The 23,179-nt window shown below is 34.4% G+C and overlaps 2 protein-coding genes across 2 annotated transcripts; both read left to right on the top strand.

The window, feature by feature from the left end:
- Nucleotides 1-838: 838 nt before the first annotated feature.
- On the top strand, nt 839-14,757 carry s100u (S100 calcium binding protein U). The gene is made up of 3 exons (XM_073821295.1): nt 839-993; nt 8,977-9,109; nt 9,656-14,757. The coding sequence occupies exons 2-3, from the start codon at nt 8,990-8,992 to the stop codon at nt 10,052-10,054; spliced, it is 519 nt and encodes a 172-aa protein (XP_073677396.1). The 5' UTR covers nt 839-993; nt 8,977-8,989; the 3' UTR covers nt 10,055-14,757.
- Nucleotides 14,758-14,899: 142 nt separating this feature from the next.
- Nucleotides 14,900-22,204, top strand: s100s (S100 calcium binding protein S). The gene is made up of 2 exons (XM_073821296.1): nt 14,900-17,847; nt 21,241-22,204. The coding sequence occupies exons 1-2, from the start codon at nt 17,695-17,697 to the stop codon at nt 21,439-21,441; spliced, it is 354 nt and encodes a 117-aa protein (XP_073677397.1). The 5' UTR covers nt 14,900-17,694; the 3' UTR covers nt 21,442-22,204.
- The last annotated feature ends 975 nt before the right edge of the window (nt 22,205-23,179 follow it).

The following is a 23,179-nucleotide window of genomic DNA, read 5'->3' on the forward strand; positions in this document are numbered from 1 at the left end:
GTGTATGTGAACTTTTAAACAAGGGGATTTTTATAAATTAAATAATGTAGACTATAAGTTAATGTACATTTTTTGTGAAATATTTTACTCAGGTCAATAATAAATAAAAAATAACATTTATTTTGAATGATACCCCTTATTTTGGTCAAATAATTAACATTTTGCGGATTCTGCAAAGTGTATGTAAACTTTTGACTTCAACTGTATAAACATGAAGAGTAATTTTTATGACACACACTTCCAAACGCAATATCACAACAAAATCAGTGTTGTTTATTTATAAAACTAAAGTAAAAAAAAAAAAAAATTGGTCGTCTCTATTTACATTAAACACCTCGTTAACTACCATTATGGAAGATGTTTTATTCAGCTAACCGTGTGTTTGTATGTGTGTTTAGTTACTTATATTTTACTTACCAGCTAGAAGCCACCTATATTTCAGAGTCACCAAATTCATACTTTAGACTAAAATAATTTAAAACACATTAAATATTGTTACAGCTAAAGCAAAAGGGCATTTTCCCCAAGCCCTAACGTTAGTTAATTTCTGACACTCGGACAAACATTGTGCAGGTAAGGGTTAAAGTTTCCGTACTTCCCACAAAAGCTCCAAACAAAACTCGCCGTCCACTGCCATGACTCCCAGTAGGATTTCTAGTGTGAAACTACCAGAAATCATACTGTTGACAGAAAACATTAGAAACAGCACATTTGCGAATCATCTCAACACTCAAATGTCCTGTTCAAAGTAGCCAAATGTGTTCGTCCCCTAGTTCCCCTCCTCCAGGTACACGCCCTTTTCATTTGTCAGAGTCAGGGGCAAAAAAACGTTAACGAAAAAAAAAAAAAAATCACGGAAGAGATTCGGCAGCGGTTCGAGTCTGACAAGTTTTTTCTTCTTTTGAGGTAGGCTAGGGAAGAAAGGGGAAAGGAAAAAAAGAGGTTTTACTGCAGCTACTGCGAAGTGTCAATCCGTGCTGTCCCCATTTTAGGGTAAGTGCTCCAAAATACGTTTGTTTTGCGTTACAGGCTTATTTAAAGACGAAACTTTGCAGTTTTGAAGAGTTTTCAGAGTGTCAACGCCACGTTTTAGGAACACCCTTCGACCATCCTCAGCCAGCTCAATCTGAAACCATCTGCAGTTTTCGCACACAGCTAAAAAGCGTCTTTTTATAAACACACCGAACTATATGCTTATGTGCTTTGAAGCGTTGTTTATTAAGAATCAACGTCGATGATAAAAATGTACGTGGCTGTTTCTATTGTAGAGCATTGATATTTTAAACTCATCTTGAGTTGAATACAATATTTTAAGATCGCTGTGAAGTTGAAGTTATTTTAAACTTACCTTAATGTATTAAAAATACCTTATTTAAAATATTTTAAATAATACAATTGAAAAAAATATGCGAATAAGGATAAAAAGCCAACTGTTAAATTATTATTTAATATTTATATATAATATAATTGTAGTATTAGCCTACTGGTTTATGACATTTTGAGTCTCCTGTGCCAACCGCAAATCAAGTCCAACTCAGTAGCCAGAAAAGAGAGGCGTTTAACAAAAGCGTGATTTCAGGGTGAAGAAGAGCTATTACCTCAAAATTGTTCCTCACGAGTTTTTATGCTGTGGCAAAGTTGTTCCTGTGTGAATTTTTTATGGCGCACGCTTGCGGCGGGTATTGTCGTTACTGCGATAGAGCGCCCGCGTATCACGTTCGCCAGTTTGGAAACGCAAACCTTTCAATCTCTTTTGCGCATTGGAGAGAAACGATAGAGCAGACGCTGTTAAACTGCATATATCTGTGTCCCCTTTTCCTTTTTAGGGGGGGTTTGTTGGCACGGATTTATTTATTCATTTCGCCCAGGAACACTACAAGGTCATGTCTGTTTTGGAGAGTCATTCAGTAATGGAAGATCTCTCTTCATTACTTATTATTAACCCATCCACGTGCTGTCTGTCTGAAGGAGTTTTGGGTTAAAGCTCAAGACTGTCTAGGGTAGCACGCGCCGAATTGCCAGGTCAGGGGCCAAAGACGTCAATAATTCATATGACTTCACGACTGGCCCTGGATAGGGTTGAAACCCGGGGTTGAAAGAGTCAACCGGATCAATGAACGCTACCTATAGTCAGTAGAAATATGATTGTGGAGACAAGGTGTGTAAAACTTGTGACAACAACACCGCATTGGCTTCAACAGAGCAACGGCCCTTTGATCTGTACTGTGAATAAGGGCTGACTGTATCTGGACGGTTACAGTAGGGGCTGTGTCTCGAAACCTACTGTATTATACCTCCTACCTTTGTTAGGATGCTAAACTACGAGTCTATGTCTTAAAAGAGATCTTTTTATGCTGTCTAAATAAGCAGCTCATAGGTTTTCAAACACGGCCTGGATAAAGTCACTTATATTGTGTACTTTTGAAACTAGGTTAGTCTTTTTATGACTTAGAATTGTGTTTTATGCACTAACAACTGTACTAGCTGGTTTTGTTTTAGTCAAAGTTAGGTTACAACAACAGATTCATTTTTAAGGGTCAAATCAGGTAGAAAAAAACATAGTGCCTGAGGTTAACAACTGTGTGGTTTACATTTTCTCTTTGGTTAAAGTATGCAGGAACCAATATGTGAACCTGGACCACAAAACCAGTCCTAAGGGTCAATTTTTTGAAATTGAGATTTATACATCATCTGAAAGCTGAATATGCTTTCCATTGAGTATGGTTTGTTAGGATTGGACAATGTTATGGCTGAGGTACAACTGTTTGAAAATCTGGAATCTGAGGGTGCAAAAAATCTGAATATTGAGAAAATCATCTTTAAAGTTGTCCAAATGAAATTCTTAGCGATGCATATTACTAATCAAAGATTAATTTTGGATTTATTTACTGTAGAAAATGCACAAAATGTCTTTATGCAACATGAGCTTGACTTAATATTCTAATGATTTTTGGCATAAAAGAAAAATCGATAATTTTGACTCATACTTTTGGCTATTGCTACAAAAATACCCATGCTACTTAAAACTGGTTTTGGGGTCCAGGGTCACATATATTAGTCACATTTAAAACTAAGTATTCTCTAACATAAAGTTTAAATATCTTAGATCTTCAGGCATATGCTGTATGTTGGGAACGCAGCCTGCAACATTTTAATCAGGTTTGTGAGGTAAATCATTTATAAACCTACACAGACACAAGAGAATACATCAATATCTTTCTCAATATGCTAACTGTACATCGTGATTTCAAAATAAAAGTTTAAACCTCGCTCTAAGTTTATACATTTTGATGTCCACATAAATGCTAGATGTAGCATTTTTGTCGTAAAGGAATGGCCAAATATTAAAGATTAAGTTGACATTTCAATTAAACAATGTGTATTTTAACAGTTTTGATTAATAAAATCATATGATACTTTATCTGAACTAATTATTATGGCTTTATTGCTATTATATATGTATTTTAAGTAATTTTAAAGGCTATTGCTCGCTTAGGTGTATTTTTATTACCTCAAACAAATTAAGTATAATTGTCTGATTACTCGATTAATCATGAAAATAATCGACAGATTACTCGATTATCAAAATAATCGTTAGTGACAGCCCTTATAGCAACGAGGCAATAACAAGTTCAAGTAAAGTAAGTATAATCGTCAGATTACTCGATTAATTGCCAAAATAATTGACAGATTATTTGATTACTAAAACAATCGTTAGTGACAGCCCTAATAGCAATGAGGCAATAATAAGTTCAAGTAAAGTAAGTACAATTGTCCAATTACTCGATTAATTGTCAAAGTAATCGACAGGTTACTCGATTACCAGAATTATCGTTAGTGACAGCCCTTATAGCAATCAGGCATTAATAAGTTCAAGTAAAGTAAGTATAATCGTCAGATTACTCGATTAATTGCCAAAATAATTGACAGATTATTTGATTACTAAAACAATCGTTAGTGACAGCCCTAATAGCAATGAGGCAATAATAAGTTCAAGTAAAGTAAACAATTGTCCAATTACTCGATTAATTGTCAAAGTAATCGACAGGTTACTCGATTACCAAAATAATCGTTAGTGACAGCCCTTATAGCAATCAGGCATTAATAAGTTCAAGTAAAGTAAGTACAATTGTCCAATTACTCGATTAATTGTCAAAATAATCAACAGATTACTCGATTACCAAAATAATCGTTAGTGACAGCCCTTATAGCAATCAGGCATTAATAAGTTCAAGTAAAGTAAGTATAGTCGTCAGATTACTCGATTAATTGCCAAAACAATTTACAGATTATTTGATTACTAAAACAATCGTTAGTGACAGCCCTAATAGCAATCAGGCATTAATAAGTTCAAGTAAAGTAAGTACAATTGTCCAATTACTCGATTAATTGTCAAAGTAATCAACAGATTACTCGATTACCAAAATAATCGTTAGTGACAGCCCTTATAGCAACGAGGCAATAACAAGTTCAAGTAAAGTAAGTATAATCGTCAGATTACTCGATTAATTGCCAAAACAATTTACAGATTATTTGATTACTAAAACAATCGTTAGTGACAGCCCTAATAGCAATCAGGCATTAATAAGTTCAAGTAAAGTAAGTACAATTGTCCAATTACTCGATTAATTGTCAAAGTAATCGACAGGTTACTCGATTACCAAAATAATTGTTAGTGACAGCCCTAATAGCAATGAGGCAATAATAAGTTTAAGTAAAGTAAGTATAATCCTTGGATTACTCGATTAATCGTCAAAATAATCGACAGATCACTCGATTACCAAAATAATTGTTTTTGACAGCCCTAATAGCAATGAGGCAATAATAAGTTTAAGTAAAGTAAGTATAATCGTTGGATTACTCGATTAATCGTCAAAATAATCGACAGATTACTCGATTACCAAAATAATTGTTAGTGACAGCCCTAATAGCAATGAGGCAATAATAAGTTTAAGTAAGTATAATCGTTGGATTACTCGATTAATCGTCAAAATAATAATAGCAATGAGGCAATAATACGTTCAAGTAAAGTATCAAAAGCATATAATCATATGGTTTTATTAAGCAAAACTGTTCAAATAGATATTATATTATAAACAATAGATCTAATTTACATTACGCATTTTAACAAAAGACTGCAGAGGGCGCCAACAGCTTGACGATTGTTTTTACACTTTACTGCGCAGTCTAATAATTCTTTAATATTGACTAAACAACATTTAATTCAAATTTCCACTTAATCTATAATATTTGGCCATTTCTTTATGACAGAAATACTACAGCCATTTTAATTTCTTGAATATGTAGACATCAAAACGTGTGAACACTTAACATATTAAGAAAGATCTTGATTTACTCTGTGTTTGCATAGTTTTATAAATGATTTACCTTACAAATCTGATTAAATGACACACGTTGCGTTTCTAGATGAACGTTATAATAAACCTAAACTCACAACAATATGCAGTAATGAAGTTTGTGAAGCTACACACATGTAAATGATATCAGTTTCGTGGATTCTCGTCTGTGGAAATTGTCACTTTCAGTATTTTGTTAGTTACTCGACGTGGGCAAAATGCACTCAAGGGTTTTTTAAAATCGAGTACTCAAATTGAATCGAGGAATCATGGCAGCCCTACTTTAGATTATTTAAATGTTCTTTACTCTGAAAAAACACCCCTTTGAAACCTTTATTTTTAAGAGTTTAGGTGCAGTGTGAGTAAAAATATGAAATGAGCTTTAGCGAGGCAGTCTGCTAGGTTTTGAGTCATAGTCATTGTTTTACCTGAATGAAGATGGTGTACAAGTTCATAGGGTTCATATTCGGCAGCCTGTAGGAAGTATACTATAGTCTATTGCTGCATTGTGACTCATTAGCTGAGTGTGTGTGCCAAAGACGTCGAAAACTATTTCCTGCACCATTCCACCTGACAGTATAGAGTGAAAGACTCCTTCTCACTTTCGAACACCCTACGAAACCAGAAACTTTAATATACGTACTGCGTCATCTCTGTATCTCCTTCTCTCTCTCATTAAATTAGGCTAATGGTCATGTTTCTTAATTGCTTACTACCTGTCGATGTGTGGTTATTACTGCTGATAAGAGGAAACTCTGTGTGTATTTACGTCAGCTAATTTGGCGGCATCAGAAACCGTCTCGGATGACAAACACACCTACACAGATTTTGACCCGCAATAACAGCTCTGAGGGCTTCTGTGCTGACCGCTGGATGTCACTGTGCTTTTTGTACGTCTTTGTTTGTACAGCTATGCAAATTATAAGGTTTGGGTTCTCAACTAACAAGCGAGCTGTAACGTTTTGGTTAAGTTTGAACGACTTGCGTGAAGAGCAATGATTGGAATTCGAAGGACGACAAACCCTCAGAGTTGTGTCTCTCAGACACACGCGGGTCTGTTGTTCAAGATTTTATCAATGAAGTGTACCTTTTGTTGAATGCACACTAGAAAACACTGGTTCCTTGAAACCATTCTGCTGTTATATAACAGGATCATTTGATATGTTTGGCTTTTATTTTGTGTAGTTGAATACCTACCTACCTACTTTTTATAGTATTTATTAATATTTTGAATTACATTTTGTTTTTAGATTTTTGTTTTAATATACATTTTATTTTGTTTTATTTTTAGAAATATTTATGTTTTAATTTGTCTTAACTTATTTATTATAGGTAGTGTATTGAATTAGGTTAAAGTATTTAGTATTTAGTTTTAGTTTAAGTATTAAGTATTTTTTAGGGCTGCAAAATGATTAATCGGATTCAAAATTAAAGTTTATTTTTACATACTATATGTGTGTGTACTTACTATGTATATATAAATACAAACACACACTCACACACACACACACACACACACACACACACATATGTATATATTATAAAAAATATTTATGTGTGTGTGTGTGTGTGTGTGTGTGTGTTAATATTTTACAAATAAAGGTAACATTTTTTCTTAATATATACATGTATGTGTGTTTATTTATATATACATAATTACACAGTACACATGTATATAGTATGTAAACAAACTTTTATTTTAAATGCAATTAATCATGATTAATCGTTTTGCAGCCCTATTTTAAATATTTCTGTATGCTGTTTAGTTTTAGTAATTTTACTACTTTACTCTTAACTTATTTTATTTAGATGCCAAGGCTACAATTACTTCTAAAGTTTTTAAAGGTTTTTATCAAGTATTTAATAATAGAGAATTTGTCAATAATTGAAATTAGCTCTTTTATACATGTTTTATATTTACTGTTTTCATTATAATTGTATTTAAATTTACATTTTTTGTGTATTTCTATATTGTATTAATTTGTATTTCCGTTTTAAATTTAGTAATATTACTTATTAAATTTATTTCAGTTAAATATAAAATATTTGTATTTTATTTAAACTTTAATCGAATAACCGAAAAGTAGATTTAATCAACTTATTGTTGCCACTGCATTTTTATGCACGTTTTTAGAAATGATCTTTTTTTTTTTTTCAAAATCTAATCGCTGCATCTTCATGCCGAACATAGCTGAGTGATGACCTTTCGCACCTAATCCAAAAATCTGAGTAATGCCATTCATTAATGAGGCAAGACAACTGGCTATTGGCATTTCCTTCGAAACTTCCTTCCTTCAACCAATGAGTAAAAAAATTTGTAGTGGAATGCGAGAGAGTGAACGTGTACCTATATAGGTGAAATCGTACACGTGACAAAGGAGAAGCGATGCTGGTCAAGAAAGAAAGGGAAAAGCAGGCCTAAATTCTTTACATTGAAAGAGGTGTGAAGAGCAAGAGGGACAAACTACAGAGCCAAAAAAAGAGCGAGTGAGGAAAGAAGGGACGTTTGAGCTGTTGGTAATCCCTTGAGAAACATGAGACCGCTGTGCGGTTTGGTCATCAGTAGATCAGATGACCTATCAAAGATCAGGACAGCCACTGGCGACTTGCCTCTTTCTTCTCTCTTCCCTTATCTGCAATTGACTGTCAGTTCGAACCCCAAAGATTTCCATTCTCCACACTCTAGTACACCTTCAGGTACTGTACAGTAGAGTGTTAGTCCTTACCTTTATGAGGAAATGTCAACGACCATCTAATAATCCAACTTCTTCGGGTTTGTTTAGAATTTTTTCCCTGGCAAACGATAAACCTTAAACCATACTGATGTTTTAAATGATAGTTCAATTTTTAGAAAATCTAAATTTAGGATTCCTCGATTCAATTCGAGCACTCGATTTAAAAAAATCTGTGGCGCATTCCATGGACGCAAACTATTATTATTTACATGTGTGGAGGGTCTCAAACTCCTTCTCTGCATATTGTTGTAAGTTTTGGTTTATTATAAAGTTCATCTGGGAACGTCATTTCAACAGATTTGTAATGTAAATCATTTATAAACCTACGCAAACACAGGTGAATACGTCAATATCTTTCTTATATTCTTATCTTCCATGTTTTCTACAAAATAAAACTGGAAATCAAGGGTGTATGATGTCATATACAGGCGATGCAATGCCGTCTATTTTTTAACACACACACCCACACCCACACCCACACCCAATTACTCGATTAATCATCGAATAATCAACCAATTACTCAGTTACCAAAATAATCATTAGTGACAGCTCTATATACATTTTTACTTTGTATTTCTTGCTTAAGTATATTTTATTACCACAAAAATAAAAATAATAATTATCCGATTACGCGACTAATCTTCAGAATAATTGACCAATTACACGATGACCAAAATAACCGTTACTGACAGCTCTATATAAATTATTACTTTCTATTTCTCGCATATTTTATAATGTTGTGATGCCTAAATTCACTTTATCTATAATTTATTTCAACAAAATAGTGTCAATCCAAGTACTGTTTTTCAGCTATAATTTTAATATCTGTGGAACCCAAATGACCATTGCATAATAAATGTCTCTCTCTCTTCGTCTTCTTATAGAGCGAAAGCAAAGATGGAGGCAGCAATTAAAACCGTGGTGAGTGTCTTCCTGAAGTCATCCAAGGGCAAGGAAAACCTCGGAGGGAAGGAGTTCCAGAGCCTCGTGAAGAGCCAGCTGAAAAATATTCTGACGGTCAGATGCTGTATTTGGTTTTGTTAAATCTAGCAACGCTTTATTTGATATTCATTCATCATCCAGTTACCATATTCGTCAAAGATCTGTTCGGTGCGCTCGTTTTTTCCACGGCTACAGGTTGGCCCTGGTCTGTTTCTTTTTCGAGTAGTTCCTTATTATCTGGACTTTGATGAGCTGAGCAGAAACCACAAACTTGTGTCCAAATAGTCGTTTACCATGAAGAATGCTGCTGTGCTATTTGCTCCGGTGCCACATTAAATTACAGAGGGAAAACTTTTAGTGGTGCTCGTTCATCCCGCGCTGTTTGTGGTACTGACATGAATGATAACTCAAATCGCACAGTTTCTTGTGGAGAAGTGTGTTAAATGGGTTTGTAAAAATCCTATAGATTTACATATTTAAAAAACATTGTGATGACAGGTTATTCATAAGCAAAAAACACTTACTTTTATTTCATAAAGTTGTATCTAGTTTATATTGGACGTTGTATCACCTGCAAACTTGTTCCATTAGTGATTAACCTGTGAGGAACTTTGTGTTTAGGGCTCAGAGGACAATGAGGCAGTTAAAAACATGCGTCAACAGCTTGACAACAACCAGGATGGGAAGGTCAGCTTCCAGGAGTATATGAATCTGATTGGCTATCTGGCGCAGGCTCTCAGCGAACAGCGTTGTTTGGAAAAAGAACCAGAACCAGAGAGTTCAACCCAGGAGACGCAGGCCGAGGCGGCAGCCAATGCACAGGCCGAGCCGCCGAAGACAGAGCCACAGGCGGCAAAGGAGGAGGAGAAAGAAGACGAGCCAGTGGCCGAGGAGGCAGCGGTGGTGGCGGCCGAAGAGCAGAAGCCAGAGGAAGAGAAAAAAACAGATGTGGAACAGGAAGGGGCGAAAGTTGAAGAGAATAAACCCGAAGAGAAGAATAAAACAGAGGAAGCATCGTAGAAGCTCGAGGAAGTCGAGAGCGTCGCATCTCAAATGCTTCTGTGTTTGTTATGTTTGTCATTTTCATTATTGTGATGTTTTAATACATATATATGAAACCTGGCCAATACACTACAAATTTCATTACTGCAAAGAGCCGTAGCCCTATTATTACAGTTTTTTACAATGGCTAGAATGCATTTCTCAATACTTTTCAAAACTCTTCAACACACTTTTTCATCCAAAATGCATTGAAAACATTAAAACACTTGATATCATGACACTAGTAAAGGGTGTCACCCAACAAACACCCTTTAGGGCTTTTCACACCGGAAATAGTTAACTCTCAATCACTCTGAACTCCAGGTAGACGTTATTTGCGGTGTCAGTGTCAATGAATGCGAGTTGTTTATGACTCTAACATTAGGCGTCGTATTTGTACATTTTCTGAATGGACTTTTTGGTGAGCTATACAGGTAAGATTAAAATAGTTCTTCTTCACACCAATTCACGGAGTTTCCGCCACCGTTTGACTATTTCAAATGGCTAAAACGTACAACGCGCGTCTCTCCAAAGAACGTATACTAGGCAGCGCTTGCTAATGCTAAGCATAACCGTAACATTCTAATACCGTTTCGTTTCAAACGGAACATGTTTGCTATCCCTGGTGAAAAAAACTGCTAAAACCAGCCTAGGCTGGTTGGCTGGTTTTAGCTGGTCAACCAGCCTGGTTTTAGCTGGTCATAGCTGGTCGCCAGGCTGGTTTTAGAGGGGTTTTGGCATTTTTTTCAGCTTGGCCAGGCTGGTCAGACTGGTCTTAGCTGGTCAGGCTGGAAAACCACCAGCTAAAACCAGCCTGACCAGCCTGGCCAGGCTGGGAGACCAGCTAAAACCAGCTAATACCAGCCAACCAGCCTAGGCTGGTTTTAGCTGTTTTTTTCAGCAGGGATGGTGCTAGCGTTTCATAACACCGGTTCTAACCCCCTTCTACATTACAAATGTGAAACGTCATTACCCAGGGTTAAAAACGCCGTTTAAAACAACGAAAACCGATGGTTAAGCTCAGTGTGAAAAGCCCTCAAAACAACAACCTAAAAACACCAACAACAAATGTAGCATTTTTCTTAGTTTTCCTGTGTAAAAGTTCTTTACAAAACAAGAATGACACTTTACTGTGTAGAATTGACTGCATTATATGTTCCATGTTCCATGTTTACATTACAGTACAAAATTATAGGTTTTGTAGATCGTAATGAAAGACTAACACATGTAGGTGTTAAATGCAATCGTTTTGATAGCATCTCATTTTTTAGATTTGGAATATATTTAAATATAGTATTACTGTCGAAGTGTAGCAAATTGTTATCTTTCTGTTTTATATTGTGTGAAGCTTTGAACTCAAGTTTATTGAGTTGTAAATGTCCAATTTTGGTGGTGGTTGTTTGTGTGAGAAAATTATTAATGTAATATGAGAGACGTTTAGTCCTTGGAAAATGATCCGCAGTTTAATCCACATAAACTGCTGTGAAGAGTTTTGAAAAAGTGACCTAATATTGAGAAATGGGTCCTAGCGATTGTACAAAACTGTATAATTTCTATTTGTATGCACATCGATTCCTGTGATTCATTTTTGTACTAATAGTGTGATAGAAATTGTCAAAAGCCGCAAATGTGATAAATGGCCAAAGAGGTGCAATAACTAATCACTATGTCCTTTTGTTTGAGCCAGATTTGTTGTTAAGGGTACTGCAACCACTGTGTCCCCTCTTCAATATTTCCACAAAACATCCGTGAATGAAGAACAGACATCGTTTTTATAGCATATAAATGTTGAAAAGACAAAAAAGAAAGCATTTGTAAGTGTCCATTATGTTTACTTTTTATTCGTGCCACCTTTTAAGGACAGGGTTACTAAGTTGACTCCGGTGCTAGTGTATTTCCCAGTGTTGCAGAAGCATAAAAAGAGCAAGTTTTTCACCTCTCTCTCTTGTTTGATGAAATGCCAATCTGCAGGAATTTAACATAATGCATCACCATTTAAATGTGAGACTTGTGTTTGTGGCGCACATGGGAACACTACGCAGTCCACACTTTGTTGTTCACATTTCTGGGCCTTGTTTGCATGAGAATAAACAAATTTGCTTTTGAATAATGCAGTTTTATGGCATGCTTTCTGGCTTGTGTACTTGAATCTAACTCTTTCTGACAGCCTCCATTAGCTGGTGCTTTCTTTTAGACTATGCTGTCCATCTTTGTCTCGAGAGCTGGAATATCAGATGCTTACTGTGCTTATGATAGCTGACGCTCAATAATTAAATGCCTTTGGGACGGAATCCACACCAGGGGAAGTTGGGCCCTAAAGACCTTTATAGGCATTCATTCCCTCATTCCTTTATTTTAAACCTGCATATATTTAGGTGTATTTTGGGGTTGTAAAGTCTGAGGATACATTTATTTTAAGAATAAAGTCTAAATATACGAGAATCGTAGTCCAAATATTTCAAGAATAAAGTCAAAATGTTTTGAGAATAAAGGTGAAATATTTCAAGAATAAAGTTGAAATGTTTTGAGAATAAAATCGAAATTACGAGAATTAAATCGTAGCAATTAAAGATGTAATATTTTGAGAGTATAGCCTGCGCATGCAAATGACTGGGATTGGGAGCACCGGAAGAAGTTGCAAGGCCTTTAACTTTAATTAATTTTCTTAATTCTCGTAATTTTGACTTTATTCTCTTAATTTTTACTTCATTACTTCTCAGACCTTTATAGGCATTCATTCCCTCAAACTTTATTTTAAGCCTGCTTATATTTAGGTGTATGTTGTTGTTTTTTAAGTCTCTAAAGTCTATGACAACATTTTAGTGCCACTTAAAAAAAATCTAAAATTACGAGATTAAAATATTATGAGAATAAAGTCAAAATTATGAATGAAGTGGAAATGTTTTTGAGAATAAAGTCAAAATTACAAAAATAAAGTAAAAATTACAAGAATAAAGTCAAAATGTTTTGAGAATAAAGTCGAAATGCTTAGAAAATAAAGTTGAAATGTTTAGAGAATAAAGTCACATTTTTCAAGCATAAAGTCTAAATAAAGTCAAAATGTTTTGAGAATAAAGTCGAAATTATGAGAATAAAGTCAAAATTACAAGAATAAAGTCTAAATGTTTCGAGAATAAAGTCGAAATGCTTCAAAAATAAAGTTGAAATGTTTCAAGAATAAAGTCGAAATAAAGTCTAAATGTTTCGAGAATAAAGTCGAAATGCTTCAAAAATAAAGTTGAAATGTTTCGAGCATAAACTCGAAATAAAGTCTAAATGTTTCGAGGATAAAGTCGAATATTTCGAGCATAAAGTCTAAATAAAGTCTAAAAGTTTCGAGAAAAAAGTCGAAATATTTTGAGAATAAAGTCAAATTATGAGAACAGGCGAAATGTTTCGAGAATAAAGATGTAATGTTTCTAAAAATAAACTTGAAATATTCCGAAAATGTTTGCTACGAATTAATTCTCGTAATTTTGACATTATTCTCAAAATATTTTGCCTTTATTCTCAACTCTCAGACTTCATTCACATAATTTTGATTTTATTGTCAAAATATTCTGACTTTAATCTCATAATCTTCGATTTCTTTTTTTCCCTTTTTTTTTTTACATGGCACTAAAACGGCGACATAAACATCTTGAGTTTGAGTTATGTGGAATGTTTTAACAGCTTTGCAAAGTTTACAATGTCTACAAGTCTCTAAAAGGCCACATTTAAACAAGGACTGACTAGTTTTTACGTATATTTTGTGCTTTTAAACACATTTAATATTTGTGATATGATAACTAGTGCATGCTAGCATTGTTTAATGCATAGATAGATAGATTTGTATGCATTCCGAATCAAACTAGCTTGTAATAAAATATCCCATCATGTATAGACTGTTTCATAAGATTCAAGCTAGAAAACCCTATAACAAAAGTCTCAATGAATGAATTAACTAATTATCAATGATTCAATGAATTTCGATATAGCAGCTAGGGTAAATATATGACTTGTTCCTTTTTGTCATGAAAGCCATAACACAACAACAGCAAGAGACAAACACACAGGTACTTTCACCAGTTACCCATTATAGCAGCTTACATAATACATACATACTACATTATGCATTATACAGATATGTATAGCCTACATCAGTGTGAAATCCTACGCTGCCTAAAAAGCGCTCATTTAGATCATGCTAATGAGATCTCGTTTAGCTCATGCTGTCATGTATATCCTGGCCATCTAAAACCGCCTGTGTTTACTTTGGTGTGTCCGACTCCACAACAGCCGCGTCTGGTGTTACTAGGCCCCATTGCATTAGCATTATAACGTCATCAAACATCATGACGCTTGGCTAGCATTCTTTGACCACATGTTTGTATAATGTGGATTTCTTTTTGTTTTGTTAGTCAAATAGAAGTAGTTAGTTGCTTCATCACACGGCTAACATTCATATTTTGACCACATTCTGTGGAAAATGGTATTGAGGTTTATTAGAAAAGCCACTAGCACGAAGCTTGATGTTAATTCAGTTTCGCCAGCTCTTCATAAGTAACATAAAACCTCTTCTGTCTTTTAAACGAATGCATGAGAAGTGTACATAGCTCAATGTAACCAACTGTTCATTTTCTGTGCTGTACGATTGACCATCTCCATCTACTCGACAATAAAGGATTGTAATGCAAACTCCACTGGCCTGTAGAGTCTTCTTGTGTAGATTCAACCTGCATGACGGGGTCAAATGGCCCTTATATTGGCAGGTGAACTAAAGGAGGAGAGTACGGGAGGGGTGCCGAAACTGAAGATGCGGGAGATGCTCTTGAGAAAGGAGGGGGCCGAGTGAGTGATATTTAAACCCCAGAGGTTCTCTCTCTCCTCATCTGTTCCTCTGCTCTCCGGCTGTCTGTCACTATCTCCTGCACTTCATTACAGACAAAGGAAGCTCTCCATAGGCATTCAGGTAAGACAGACAACTCAGACGAGAGAAAGGACTCCTTTCTCTCCAATGAATGCTCTTCTAGATTGGGTTATCTACTGATAACTTCTGGTAGTCTTATTCAAATATCTGTCTTTCTGTCATAGCTCAGTGCTACTATTACTTTTGTGTGAAGTTCTTCTCATGGGATAAAGATTGATTTTTAAGCCTTTTACTTATACATAGGGTGAATTCGGGTAAACTGGGACATGTTTTGCCATTGTGATGACTGAGGAAAAAATGTTTCATAGATACATATCTATTCTGTGGGAAGTCTTGAAGAAGATGATGCTTAAGGTATAGGACTTTAAAACATCTTTAAATGATATCCACACTCTTATCGCCATCAGTTTTTCTATGAAGAACCTTGAACATCCATGGAAACTTTCAAATGCAGAAATGCTCTTTAGATTTTTAAATGTTCTTCAAAATGGTTCCTTCAGGAGCTGTTCACTGAAAGGTTCTTAGTGGAACCAAAAATGGTTCTTCTACAGCATCACTGCAAAAACACCCTTTTGGAAACTTTGTTTTTCAGAATGCCTATAAAAATATAACCCAAAAGGCATCTGTGAACATACAAATACAAGCTTCTTGCTTGTCCCACTTTACCTGTATTCACTAAACTTCATGCTAGTCTTGATTTCTTGTTTCTGATTTTACTTAAAGTAAATGTACTTTTTGTGTCTATATCATCAGTTGAAAAGCATTCGTTTTTATGTACATAAATTGATCTTTCCTTCTCTACATGTCAAAGAACGGTCAGTTTCCTTCGTGTCACTGGGTCACTTGGTGTTACATTTCCATTCTCATCTTGGTTTGCCATCGCGTCACAGCGTCCATTCTATACCATTCTGATACTGCTAATGGGAATGTGATTCGTTTGTCTTGTTTGCGACAAAAATGTGCCATAATTTCACCTTTACTTTTCAAAACCTCTCATGTTTAAATAGTTTCCTGTTATTTTTCTGTTGCCTCGAGCCTGTATCTTCTATTGCCTCACAGCTGCTTTGTCCGAAAATGCTTCTAGTTGAACTTTTTAAAGGCTCTGTGGGACATTAAACCATTTTGACCTTAGTGTCCATTTCATGAACAATGGTTCTTGGTTTTAGTAGCTGAGAGCTGTTGTTCACCGTTTTTTCTTTCAAATCCGCATGTCACCATTTGAGCTTCCTAATTAGGCACTCTCTTAGGTTAACTAATCAGTTAAATTAGATGGTGTAGTACTTCAAATAAAGAGGCCTCATTGTAACCCTGTCCAAAGTTGCAACTTGATTATGTTGCTAATTATAGTGGAGAAATTTAAGAAAAAGGCCAGCATACATGATTTTACTATTTAATTGATCTCATTCCATTACTTTTAAGGAGCAATGCCTTTAATCAATTAAATAAAGTTAGACTACATTCTTAAAAATAGAGGTTCTTTATTGGCATTGATGGTTCCATGAAGAACCTTAAACATGGATTCATTTGCAGAAAAGGTTTTTAGAATATTCTTCAAATTGGTTCTTTTATGTGTTCACTGAAATGTTCTTTGGGGAACCAAAAATGGTTCTTCTACACTCTTAAAAAGGTTCTTCTTCACGATGCCATAGAAGAACCTTTTTGTCTAAATGGTTCCATAAAGAACCTTTAACATCTGAAGAACCTTTCTGTTTCACAAAAGGTTCTTTGTGATGAAGCACGGTTCTTCAGATTATAAAAAGGTAAGAGATGGTTCTTTAAAGAACCTTTGACTGAATAGTTCTTTGTGGAACCAAAAATGGTTCTTCTATGGCATCGCTGTGAAGAACCTATTAAAGCACCTTTATTTTTAAGAGTGTGCAGGACTCTTTTTTTTCCACTTTGGCCTCTATCCTCAAAATTAGCTAATGGATTTGCTTTAGGATAACTTCAGGTGTGTATTGTGTGTGTTTGTGTCTTCACGAGAGCCTCGGGTTACTTGGACAAAGGTTCCCTTGGGACCTTGCCCGTAGTTTTATCTTCATTTTGACAGTTTTATGTTTCACTTGCGGTTTCCATTTGAGAGATGCGGCCCCTGTTACATGAGCAACAGATGATTTAGATGTGAGCAGGGAAGCGTTCACATACAACTAATGAGAGTTCCAAGAAGTTGTGTAGCGCTAACAGTTTATATAATCATGTATTGAGTGAGAATGACTCATAAAGTGCCAAACCTAAATACTTAGAGTTCTAACATTACCTTTTAAAAAATCTAAATGAACTAAACATGTTTAGTTGGTTAACCCAATTACAGCTATAAAAACACTGAAGCAATTTGTATAGCCTTCCAGCAGTGCTTCTGTTCATGCTCCAGACTTTCTCAACTTCTGTTGTACCTCATCAATGACTGTGTCTGTTTCTACATGCGCAGTAGCTCGCTGAACCCCGGAGAAAGAAGTTCCAAGATGCCACGCTCAAACTGTGATGTGTAAGAATGTTGCTTTTTGAGTGACAACCCCCTAAATCAAATAAACCCCTCAAACAGTAAACAAATGATTGTTTTCACCCATAGTCCAAAACATGTGTTTGTGCCAGAATTTATTGAGCCAAAGCTCTGCCCATGCTTGTCATGTGACCATACATGCAGCAGGGTCTAGTGAGGGTGCGCCATGTCGTTGTATCTAACCTTTGACCTTTTTGACCACCCTACAGGATGTCCAAAGAGCCCAGCTCCAACTTGGAAAGCGCCATGCAGATGCTCATCAAGACCTTTCATAAGTATTCCGGGAAGGAAGGAGACAAATACACGCTCAGCCGAGGAGAACTGAGGGAACTTCTGACGGAGGAGCTGGGAAATTATCTTGGGGTGAGAAGAAAGCATTTGCACAATTAGAAATGGTTTGCAACCTGTTTTACAGGCAAGAAGATGCAATGCAAAATAAAATGGAGCCATGTGTTTTCAAGGGAGGGATTAAAAAAATAAGAATTTGTAATGTCAGCCAAAAATTAAAAAGACAAACATTTGGATTAATAAGCACCATTGTAAACAATAAGTCCAGGAACATGTATTAAGCAAGTAAACAATGAATAAAACAATCAATGACCTACATTTAATAATAAGACAAATTCTTCAAAATATTTTTTTTTTGTCATCCCCTCCCACATTTTGTTAAAAACTTTCCATATAAATTCTTCAGAACTTCCTAAAAAAAAGAGATTGGTTTAAATACCTGTTATCTGCCATACTTCTATTTCAGCCAAGACAAATATGACACAACCTGTAACACAAGTTCAGATTTGCATTTACTGTTTAGTAAGTTACAGAAATGCCCATTTGATAACAGCTTATAGATTCAGTGACGCTTCAATTATGTCTTTTGGAAATATCATGAATGTGGATCCAGCTTCTGGCTCTTTCTTCAGAAATAAACACACGTACATTCCATTTCATTAACATGAGTCCTCCTGTAACACAATTGTTCAGAATAATTTCTACTGAATTTCTAAGAGTTTTTAGAGTTACTTTTATGCAAAAGCAGATTTTTACAGCAATACCATAGAAGAACCATATTTGGTTCCCCAAAGAACCTTCCAGTGAACAGTTCTTAAAAGCGCTTTCGTTGTGGAATGGAAAGGTTTCATGGATGTTAAAGATTCATGGAAACTTAAATGCCAATAAAGAACATTTTTCCACTGTGAAGAAACTTTAGAGCAGTGGAAAGGTTCCGTGGATGTTAAAGGTTCTTCATAAAACCACTGATGCCAATACACTCCTAAAAATAAAGATTCTTTATTGGAATCTATGATTCTATTAAAAAAAAGTCAGAATTGTTTATATCAATTCTCTGAGGGCAGTCAGAATCACTAGATATAAACTCGCAATTGTAAGAAAGAAGTCAGAATTGCAAGGTTTTAGCACATTTTCTGACTTCATTTCTCACAATTCTGAGTTTAAATCGCAATTCTGAGAAAAAAAATCTGAATTGTGAGTTTATATCTTACAAAAGTCAGAATTGCGAGATATAAATTGCAAAATATAATTGCAAAATTTTATTGCACAATTCTGACTTTATTTCTCACAGTTGTGAGTTTCTATCAGGCAATTCTGAAAAAAAAAACTGAATTGTGATTTTATATCTTACAGTTCTGAGAAAAGAAGTCAGAATAGCAAGAAATAAACTCGCAATTGTGAGAAAAAAGTCAGAATTGGGAGATTTTATCACATAATTCTGACTTTCCCACTATTGTGTTTGTCACGCAGTTCTGAGAAAAAAAGTCAGAATTGTGAGTTTATATCACAATTTTCAGAAGAGCAGTCAGAATTGCGAGATATAAACTCTCAATTGTGAGAAAGAAGTCATAACTGTAAGATTTAAATGTGTAATTATGACTTTATTTCCCACAATTCAGAGTTTATATTACACAATTCTGAAAGAAAAAAGTCTGAATTATGAGAAAATAGTCAGAATTGAGAGATATAAACTTGCATTTGTGAGAAAAAAGTCAGAATTGTGAGATTTTTATTGCATAATTTAAGAATAACTTACTTTTTTCTCACAATTGTGAATTTATATATTGTAATTCTGAGAAAAAAAGTCAGAATTGTGAGTTTATATCTTGCAAATCTGACTTTATAACTCGCAATCGCGAGTTTATATCACACAATTTTAAGAAAAAAGTCAGAATTGCGAGATATAAACTCGCATTTGGGAGAAAAAAGTCAGAATTAAATTGAGATTTTATCGCATAATTTTGACTCTCACTATTATGAGTTTATACCCCATTTTTCAGAAGAGAAGTCAGAAGTTTATATGAAGCAATTCTATATCTTACAGTTCTGAGAAAAGAAATCAGAATTGTAAGAAAAATGTCACAATTGCGAGATACAAACTCGCATTTGTGAAAAAAAAGTCAGAATTGTGAGATTTTATCACAATTCTCAGAAAAGAAGTCAGAATTGTGAAATATAAACTCACAATTGTGAAAAATAAGTCAGAATTGCAAGATTTTAGTGCATAAATCTGGGTTTATTTCTTACAATTTTGAGTTTATATCACGCAATTCTGAGAAAAAGTCAGAATTGTGAGTTTATATCAATTCTCAGAAGAGAAGTCAGAATTGCAAAATATGACTCGCAATTGTGAGAAAAAAACGCAGAAATTCAAGATTTTAGCATGTAATTCTGACTTTATTTCTCACAATTCTGAGTTTAAATCAAGCAATTCTGAGAGAAAAAAGTCAGAATTGTGAGTTTATATCTTACAGTTCTGAGAAAAGAAGTCAAAATTGCGAGAAAAAAGTCAGAATTGTGAGATTTTATCGCATAATTCTGACTTTCTCACTATTGTGAGTTTATATCACAATTGTGAGAGTCTTACAGTTCTGAGAAAAGAAGTCAGAATTGTGAGGAAAAAGTCAGAATTGCAAGATATGAACTTGCAATTTGAGTCAGAAGTGCACGATTTTAGTGCGTAATTCTGACTTTATTTCTCACAATTTTGAGTTTATATCAAGCAATTCTGAGAAAAATCAGAATCTTACAGTTCTGAGAAAAGAAGTCAGAATTGTGAGAGTCTTACAGTTCTAATATCTTACAGTTCTGAGAATAGAAGTCAGAATTGCGAGAAAAAAGTCAGAATTGCAAGATATGAACTTGCAATTTGTAAGAAAGGAGTCAGAATTGCAAGATTTTAGTGCGTAATTCTGACTTTATTTCTCACAATTCTGAGTTTATAGCACGCAATTCTGAGAAAAATCAGAATCTTACAGTTCTGAGAAAAGAAGTCAGAATTGTGAGAGTCTTACAGTTCTAATATCTTACAGTTCTGAGAATAGAAGTCGGAATTGCGAAAAAAAAGTCAGAATTGCAAGATATGAACTTGCAATTTGTAAGAAAGGAGTCAGAATTGCAAGATTTTAGTGCGTAATTCAGACTTTATTTCTCACAATTCTGAGTTTATATCTCGCAATTCTGAAAAAAAGTTTATATTTTGCAAATCTGACTTTATAACTTGCAATTATGAGTTTAAATCTTGCAGTTATGACTATAATTCTATAGCTCACAATTCTGTGGAAAAAAAAAGTCAGAATTGCGAAATAAAAATTTACAATAACCTTTTTTACTTTTTATTCAGTGGCAGAAATGGGCTTCCATAGTAAACCCCTAATTGAAACCATTCTTTTTAAGAGTGTATTTTAGCACATTTACTGTATACACACACCTTAAATTCCCCATCTTTTAATTTTTGTCTTCACGCAGAACGCTCAAGATAAAGACGCGGTGGAACGAGTGATGAATGACCTGGATTCCAATAACGACGGCGAGGTGGACTTCACCGAGTTCATCATCCTCATGGGAGCGCTGACCGTGGCCTGCAACGACTTCTTCCTAGACAGCCCGCCACCCAAAAAGCCCGAGGGCAAGGGCGACGGAGCCACAACAGAGGAAAAGAAAGAGTAATGAAAACGAAAACAGAGAGAGAAAAGGAGAGAAGTATTAGTAGGTTGAGAACAAGAGAGTGCGTTTCATCCATTTCTTATATCAGGACCGACAAACCTAGTTCCTGGAGGAGATTTCTCTACTTTTATAAATTCAACCCAAACTGTTAATATACCTTTAAAGCAAAACTGACAAACCCTGAAGGCAAAGACTTGGGGGTTTGACAGAAACACACATCAGTTCTGTGCCAGGAGCTGGTTTGTCTAACGCTGAACTACTTTTTTTTTCTAGTTAATGAGAAGTTCTTGAGTATAAGGTGTTTGAGGGTCTTTAAAGATGGGTGCCTTCTGTTTCATATGACCGCAGACATTATATACAGCTATATATAGTGTTTTTTGGATGAAGATATAGGAGGAAAGTGTATTTTGAGTGCAATCAGTGGCTACCAAGTGTATAGAGAGAGAAAATGGGATAGGAAATAGTGTGCTATGGGCCGTTACGAATGCTCATTTGGAATAATTCTGAACTGTGACTTGAAAACAGATGTTAAGGTGTTTATATTTATATCTTTCATGATGATGTATTTATAAATACCCTTTATTGTTGACATCGGGTGATATTACATCTACTTCATGGTTACCATAAATTCTGAACAGTGTTTCTTAATCTATAATATTTCAGTGTTGAAGATCTGAACTTGGTTTGTCTCTTTCTTTGCATCTATTTTTTAGCCTATTTTTATTTAATAATCAATATGTATCTTCTTAATTATAATAAACGTGCAACTGACCTCCATATGTTTGTCTGACATTTTTTGTACTGTAATTCTGCATGCTTTTTTTTTAATTTTAGATATTAATTCAACATTTTTCTTTACATTCACATAGCAAATTTGAAAATATTATATGGTCCTGCTTCCAAAATCCGGCTTGAAGTAGTAAAATATATTATGATTATTTAATATTGATGCATACAGTTTCGTAAACATTTTTAAAAATATTACCCACTACCAGTCAAAAGTTTTTGAACAGTAAGATGTTTAATGTTTTTTAAGGAAGTCTCTTCTGCTCACCAAGCCTGCATTTATTTGATCCTTAAGTACAGCATAAACAGTAAAATTTTGAAATATTTTTTACTATTTAAAATAACTATTTCCTATTTGAATATATTTTAAAATATAATTTATTCCTATGATTTCAAAGCTGAATTTTTGCTTAGCTTCATTACTTCAGTCACATTATCCTTCAGATCAAATCATTCTAATATTCTGATTTGCTGCTCAAACACATTTATCATTATATTAAAAATGTTGACAATAGAGTAGTTTTAAATACTGGTAACAATAATAATGTTTTTTGAGCAGCAATTCAGAATATTAGAATGATGTCTGAAGGATCATGTAACACTGAAGACTTAAGTAATAAAGCTAATAATTCAGCTTTAAAATCACAGGAATAAATTACATTTTACATATATTCAAATGGAAAACTATTATTTTAAATAGTATTTTACAGTTTTTGCTGTACTTTGAATAAAGTAAATGCAGGGTTGGTGAGCAGAAGAGACTTCTTTAAAAAAAAAAAACATTAAAACTCTTACCGTTCAAAAACTTTTGACTGGTAGTGTATTAAAAGCTAATATTTTTAAATAATTAAGTCAATCTAACAAAAATGTCAATATTTCTAAGAAAATATTCAATATTTGATTAAGCCAATTAAATGACATAATTGTAATTTTGGAAATACTTATTTAACTGGTT

This window comes from Garra rufa, chromosome 17 (assembly GCF_049309525.1).
Source record: "Garra rufa chromosome 17, GarRuf1.0, whole genome shotgun sequence".
In the NCBI taxonomy this organism is placed as follows: Eukaryota; Metazoa; Chordata; class Actinopteri; order Cypriniformes; family Cyprinidae; genus Garra; species Garra rufa.

What these genes read in the sequence shown, in the direction of transcription:
- s100u (XM_073821295.1), top strand. Translation starts at nt 8,990, where the DNA reads ATGGAGGCAGCAATTAAAACCGTGGTGAGTGTCTTCCTGAAGTCATCC. An exon ending in AGCTGAAAAATATTCTGACG is followed by an intron (nt 9,110 to 9,655) that starts GTCAGATGCTGT and finishes CTTTGTGTTTAG; the next exon opens with GGCTCAGAGGACAATGAGGC.
- s100s (XM_073821296.1), top strand. Translation starts at nt 17,695, where the DNA reads ATGTCCAAAGAGCCCAGCTCCAACTTGGAAAGCGCCATGCAGATGCTC. An exon ending in AGCTGGGAAATTATCTTGGG is followed by an intron (nt 17,848 to 21,240) that starts GTGAGAAGAAAG and finishes GTCTTCACGCAG; the next exon opens with AACGCTCAAGATAAAGACGC.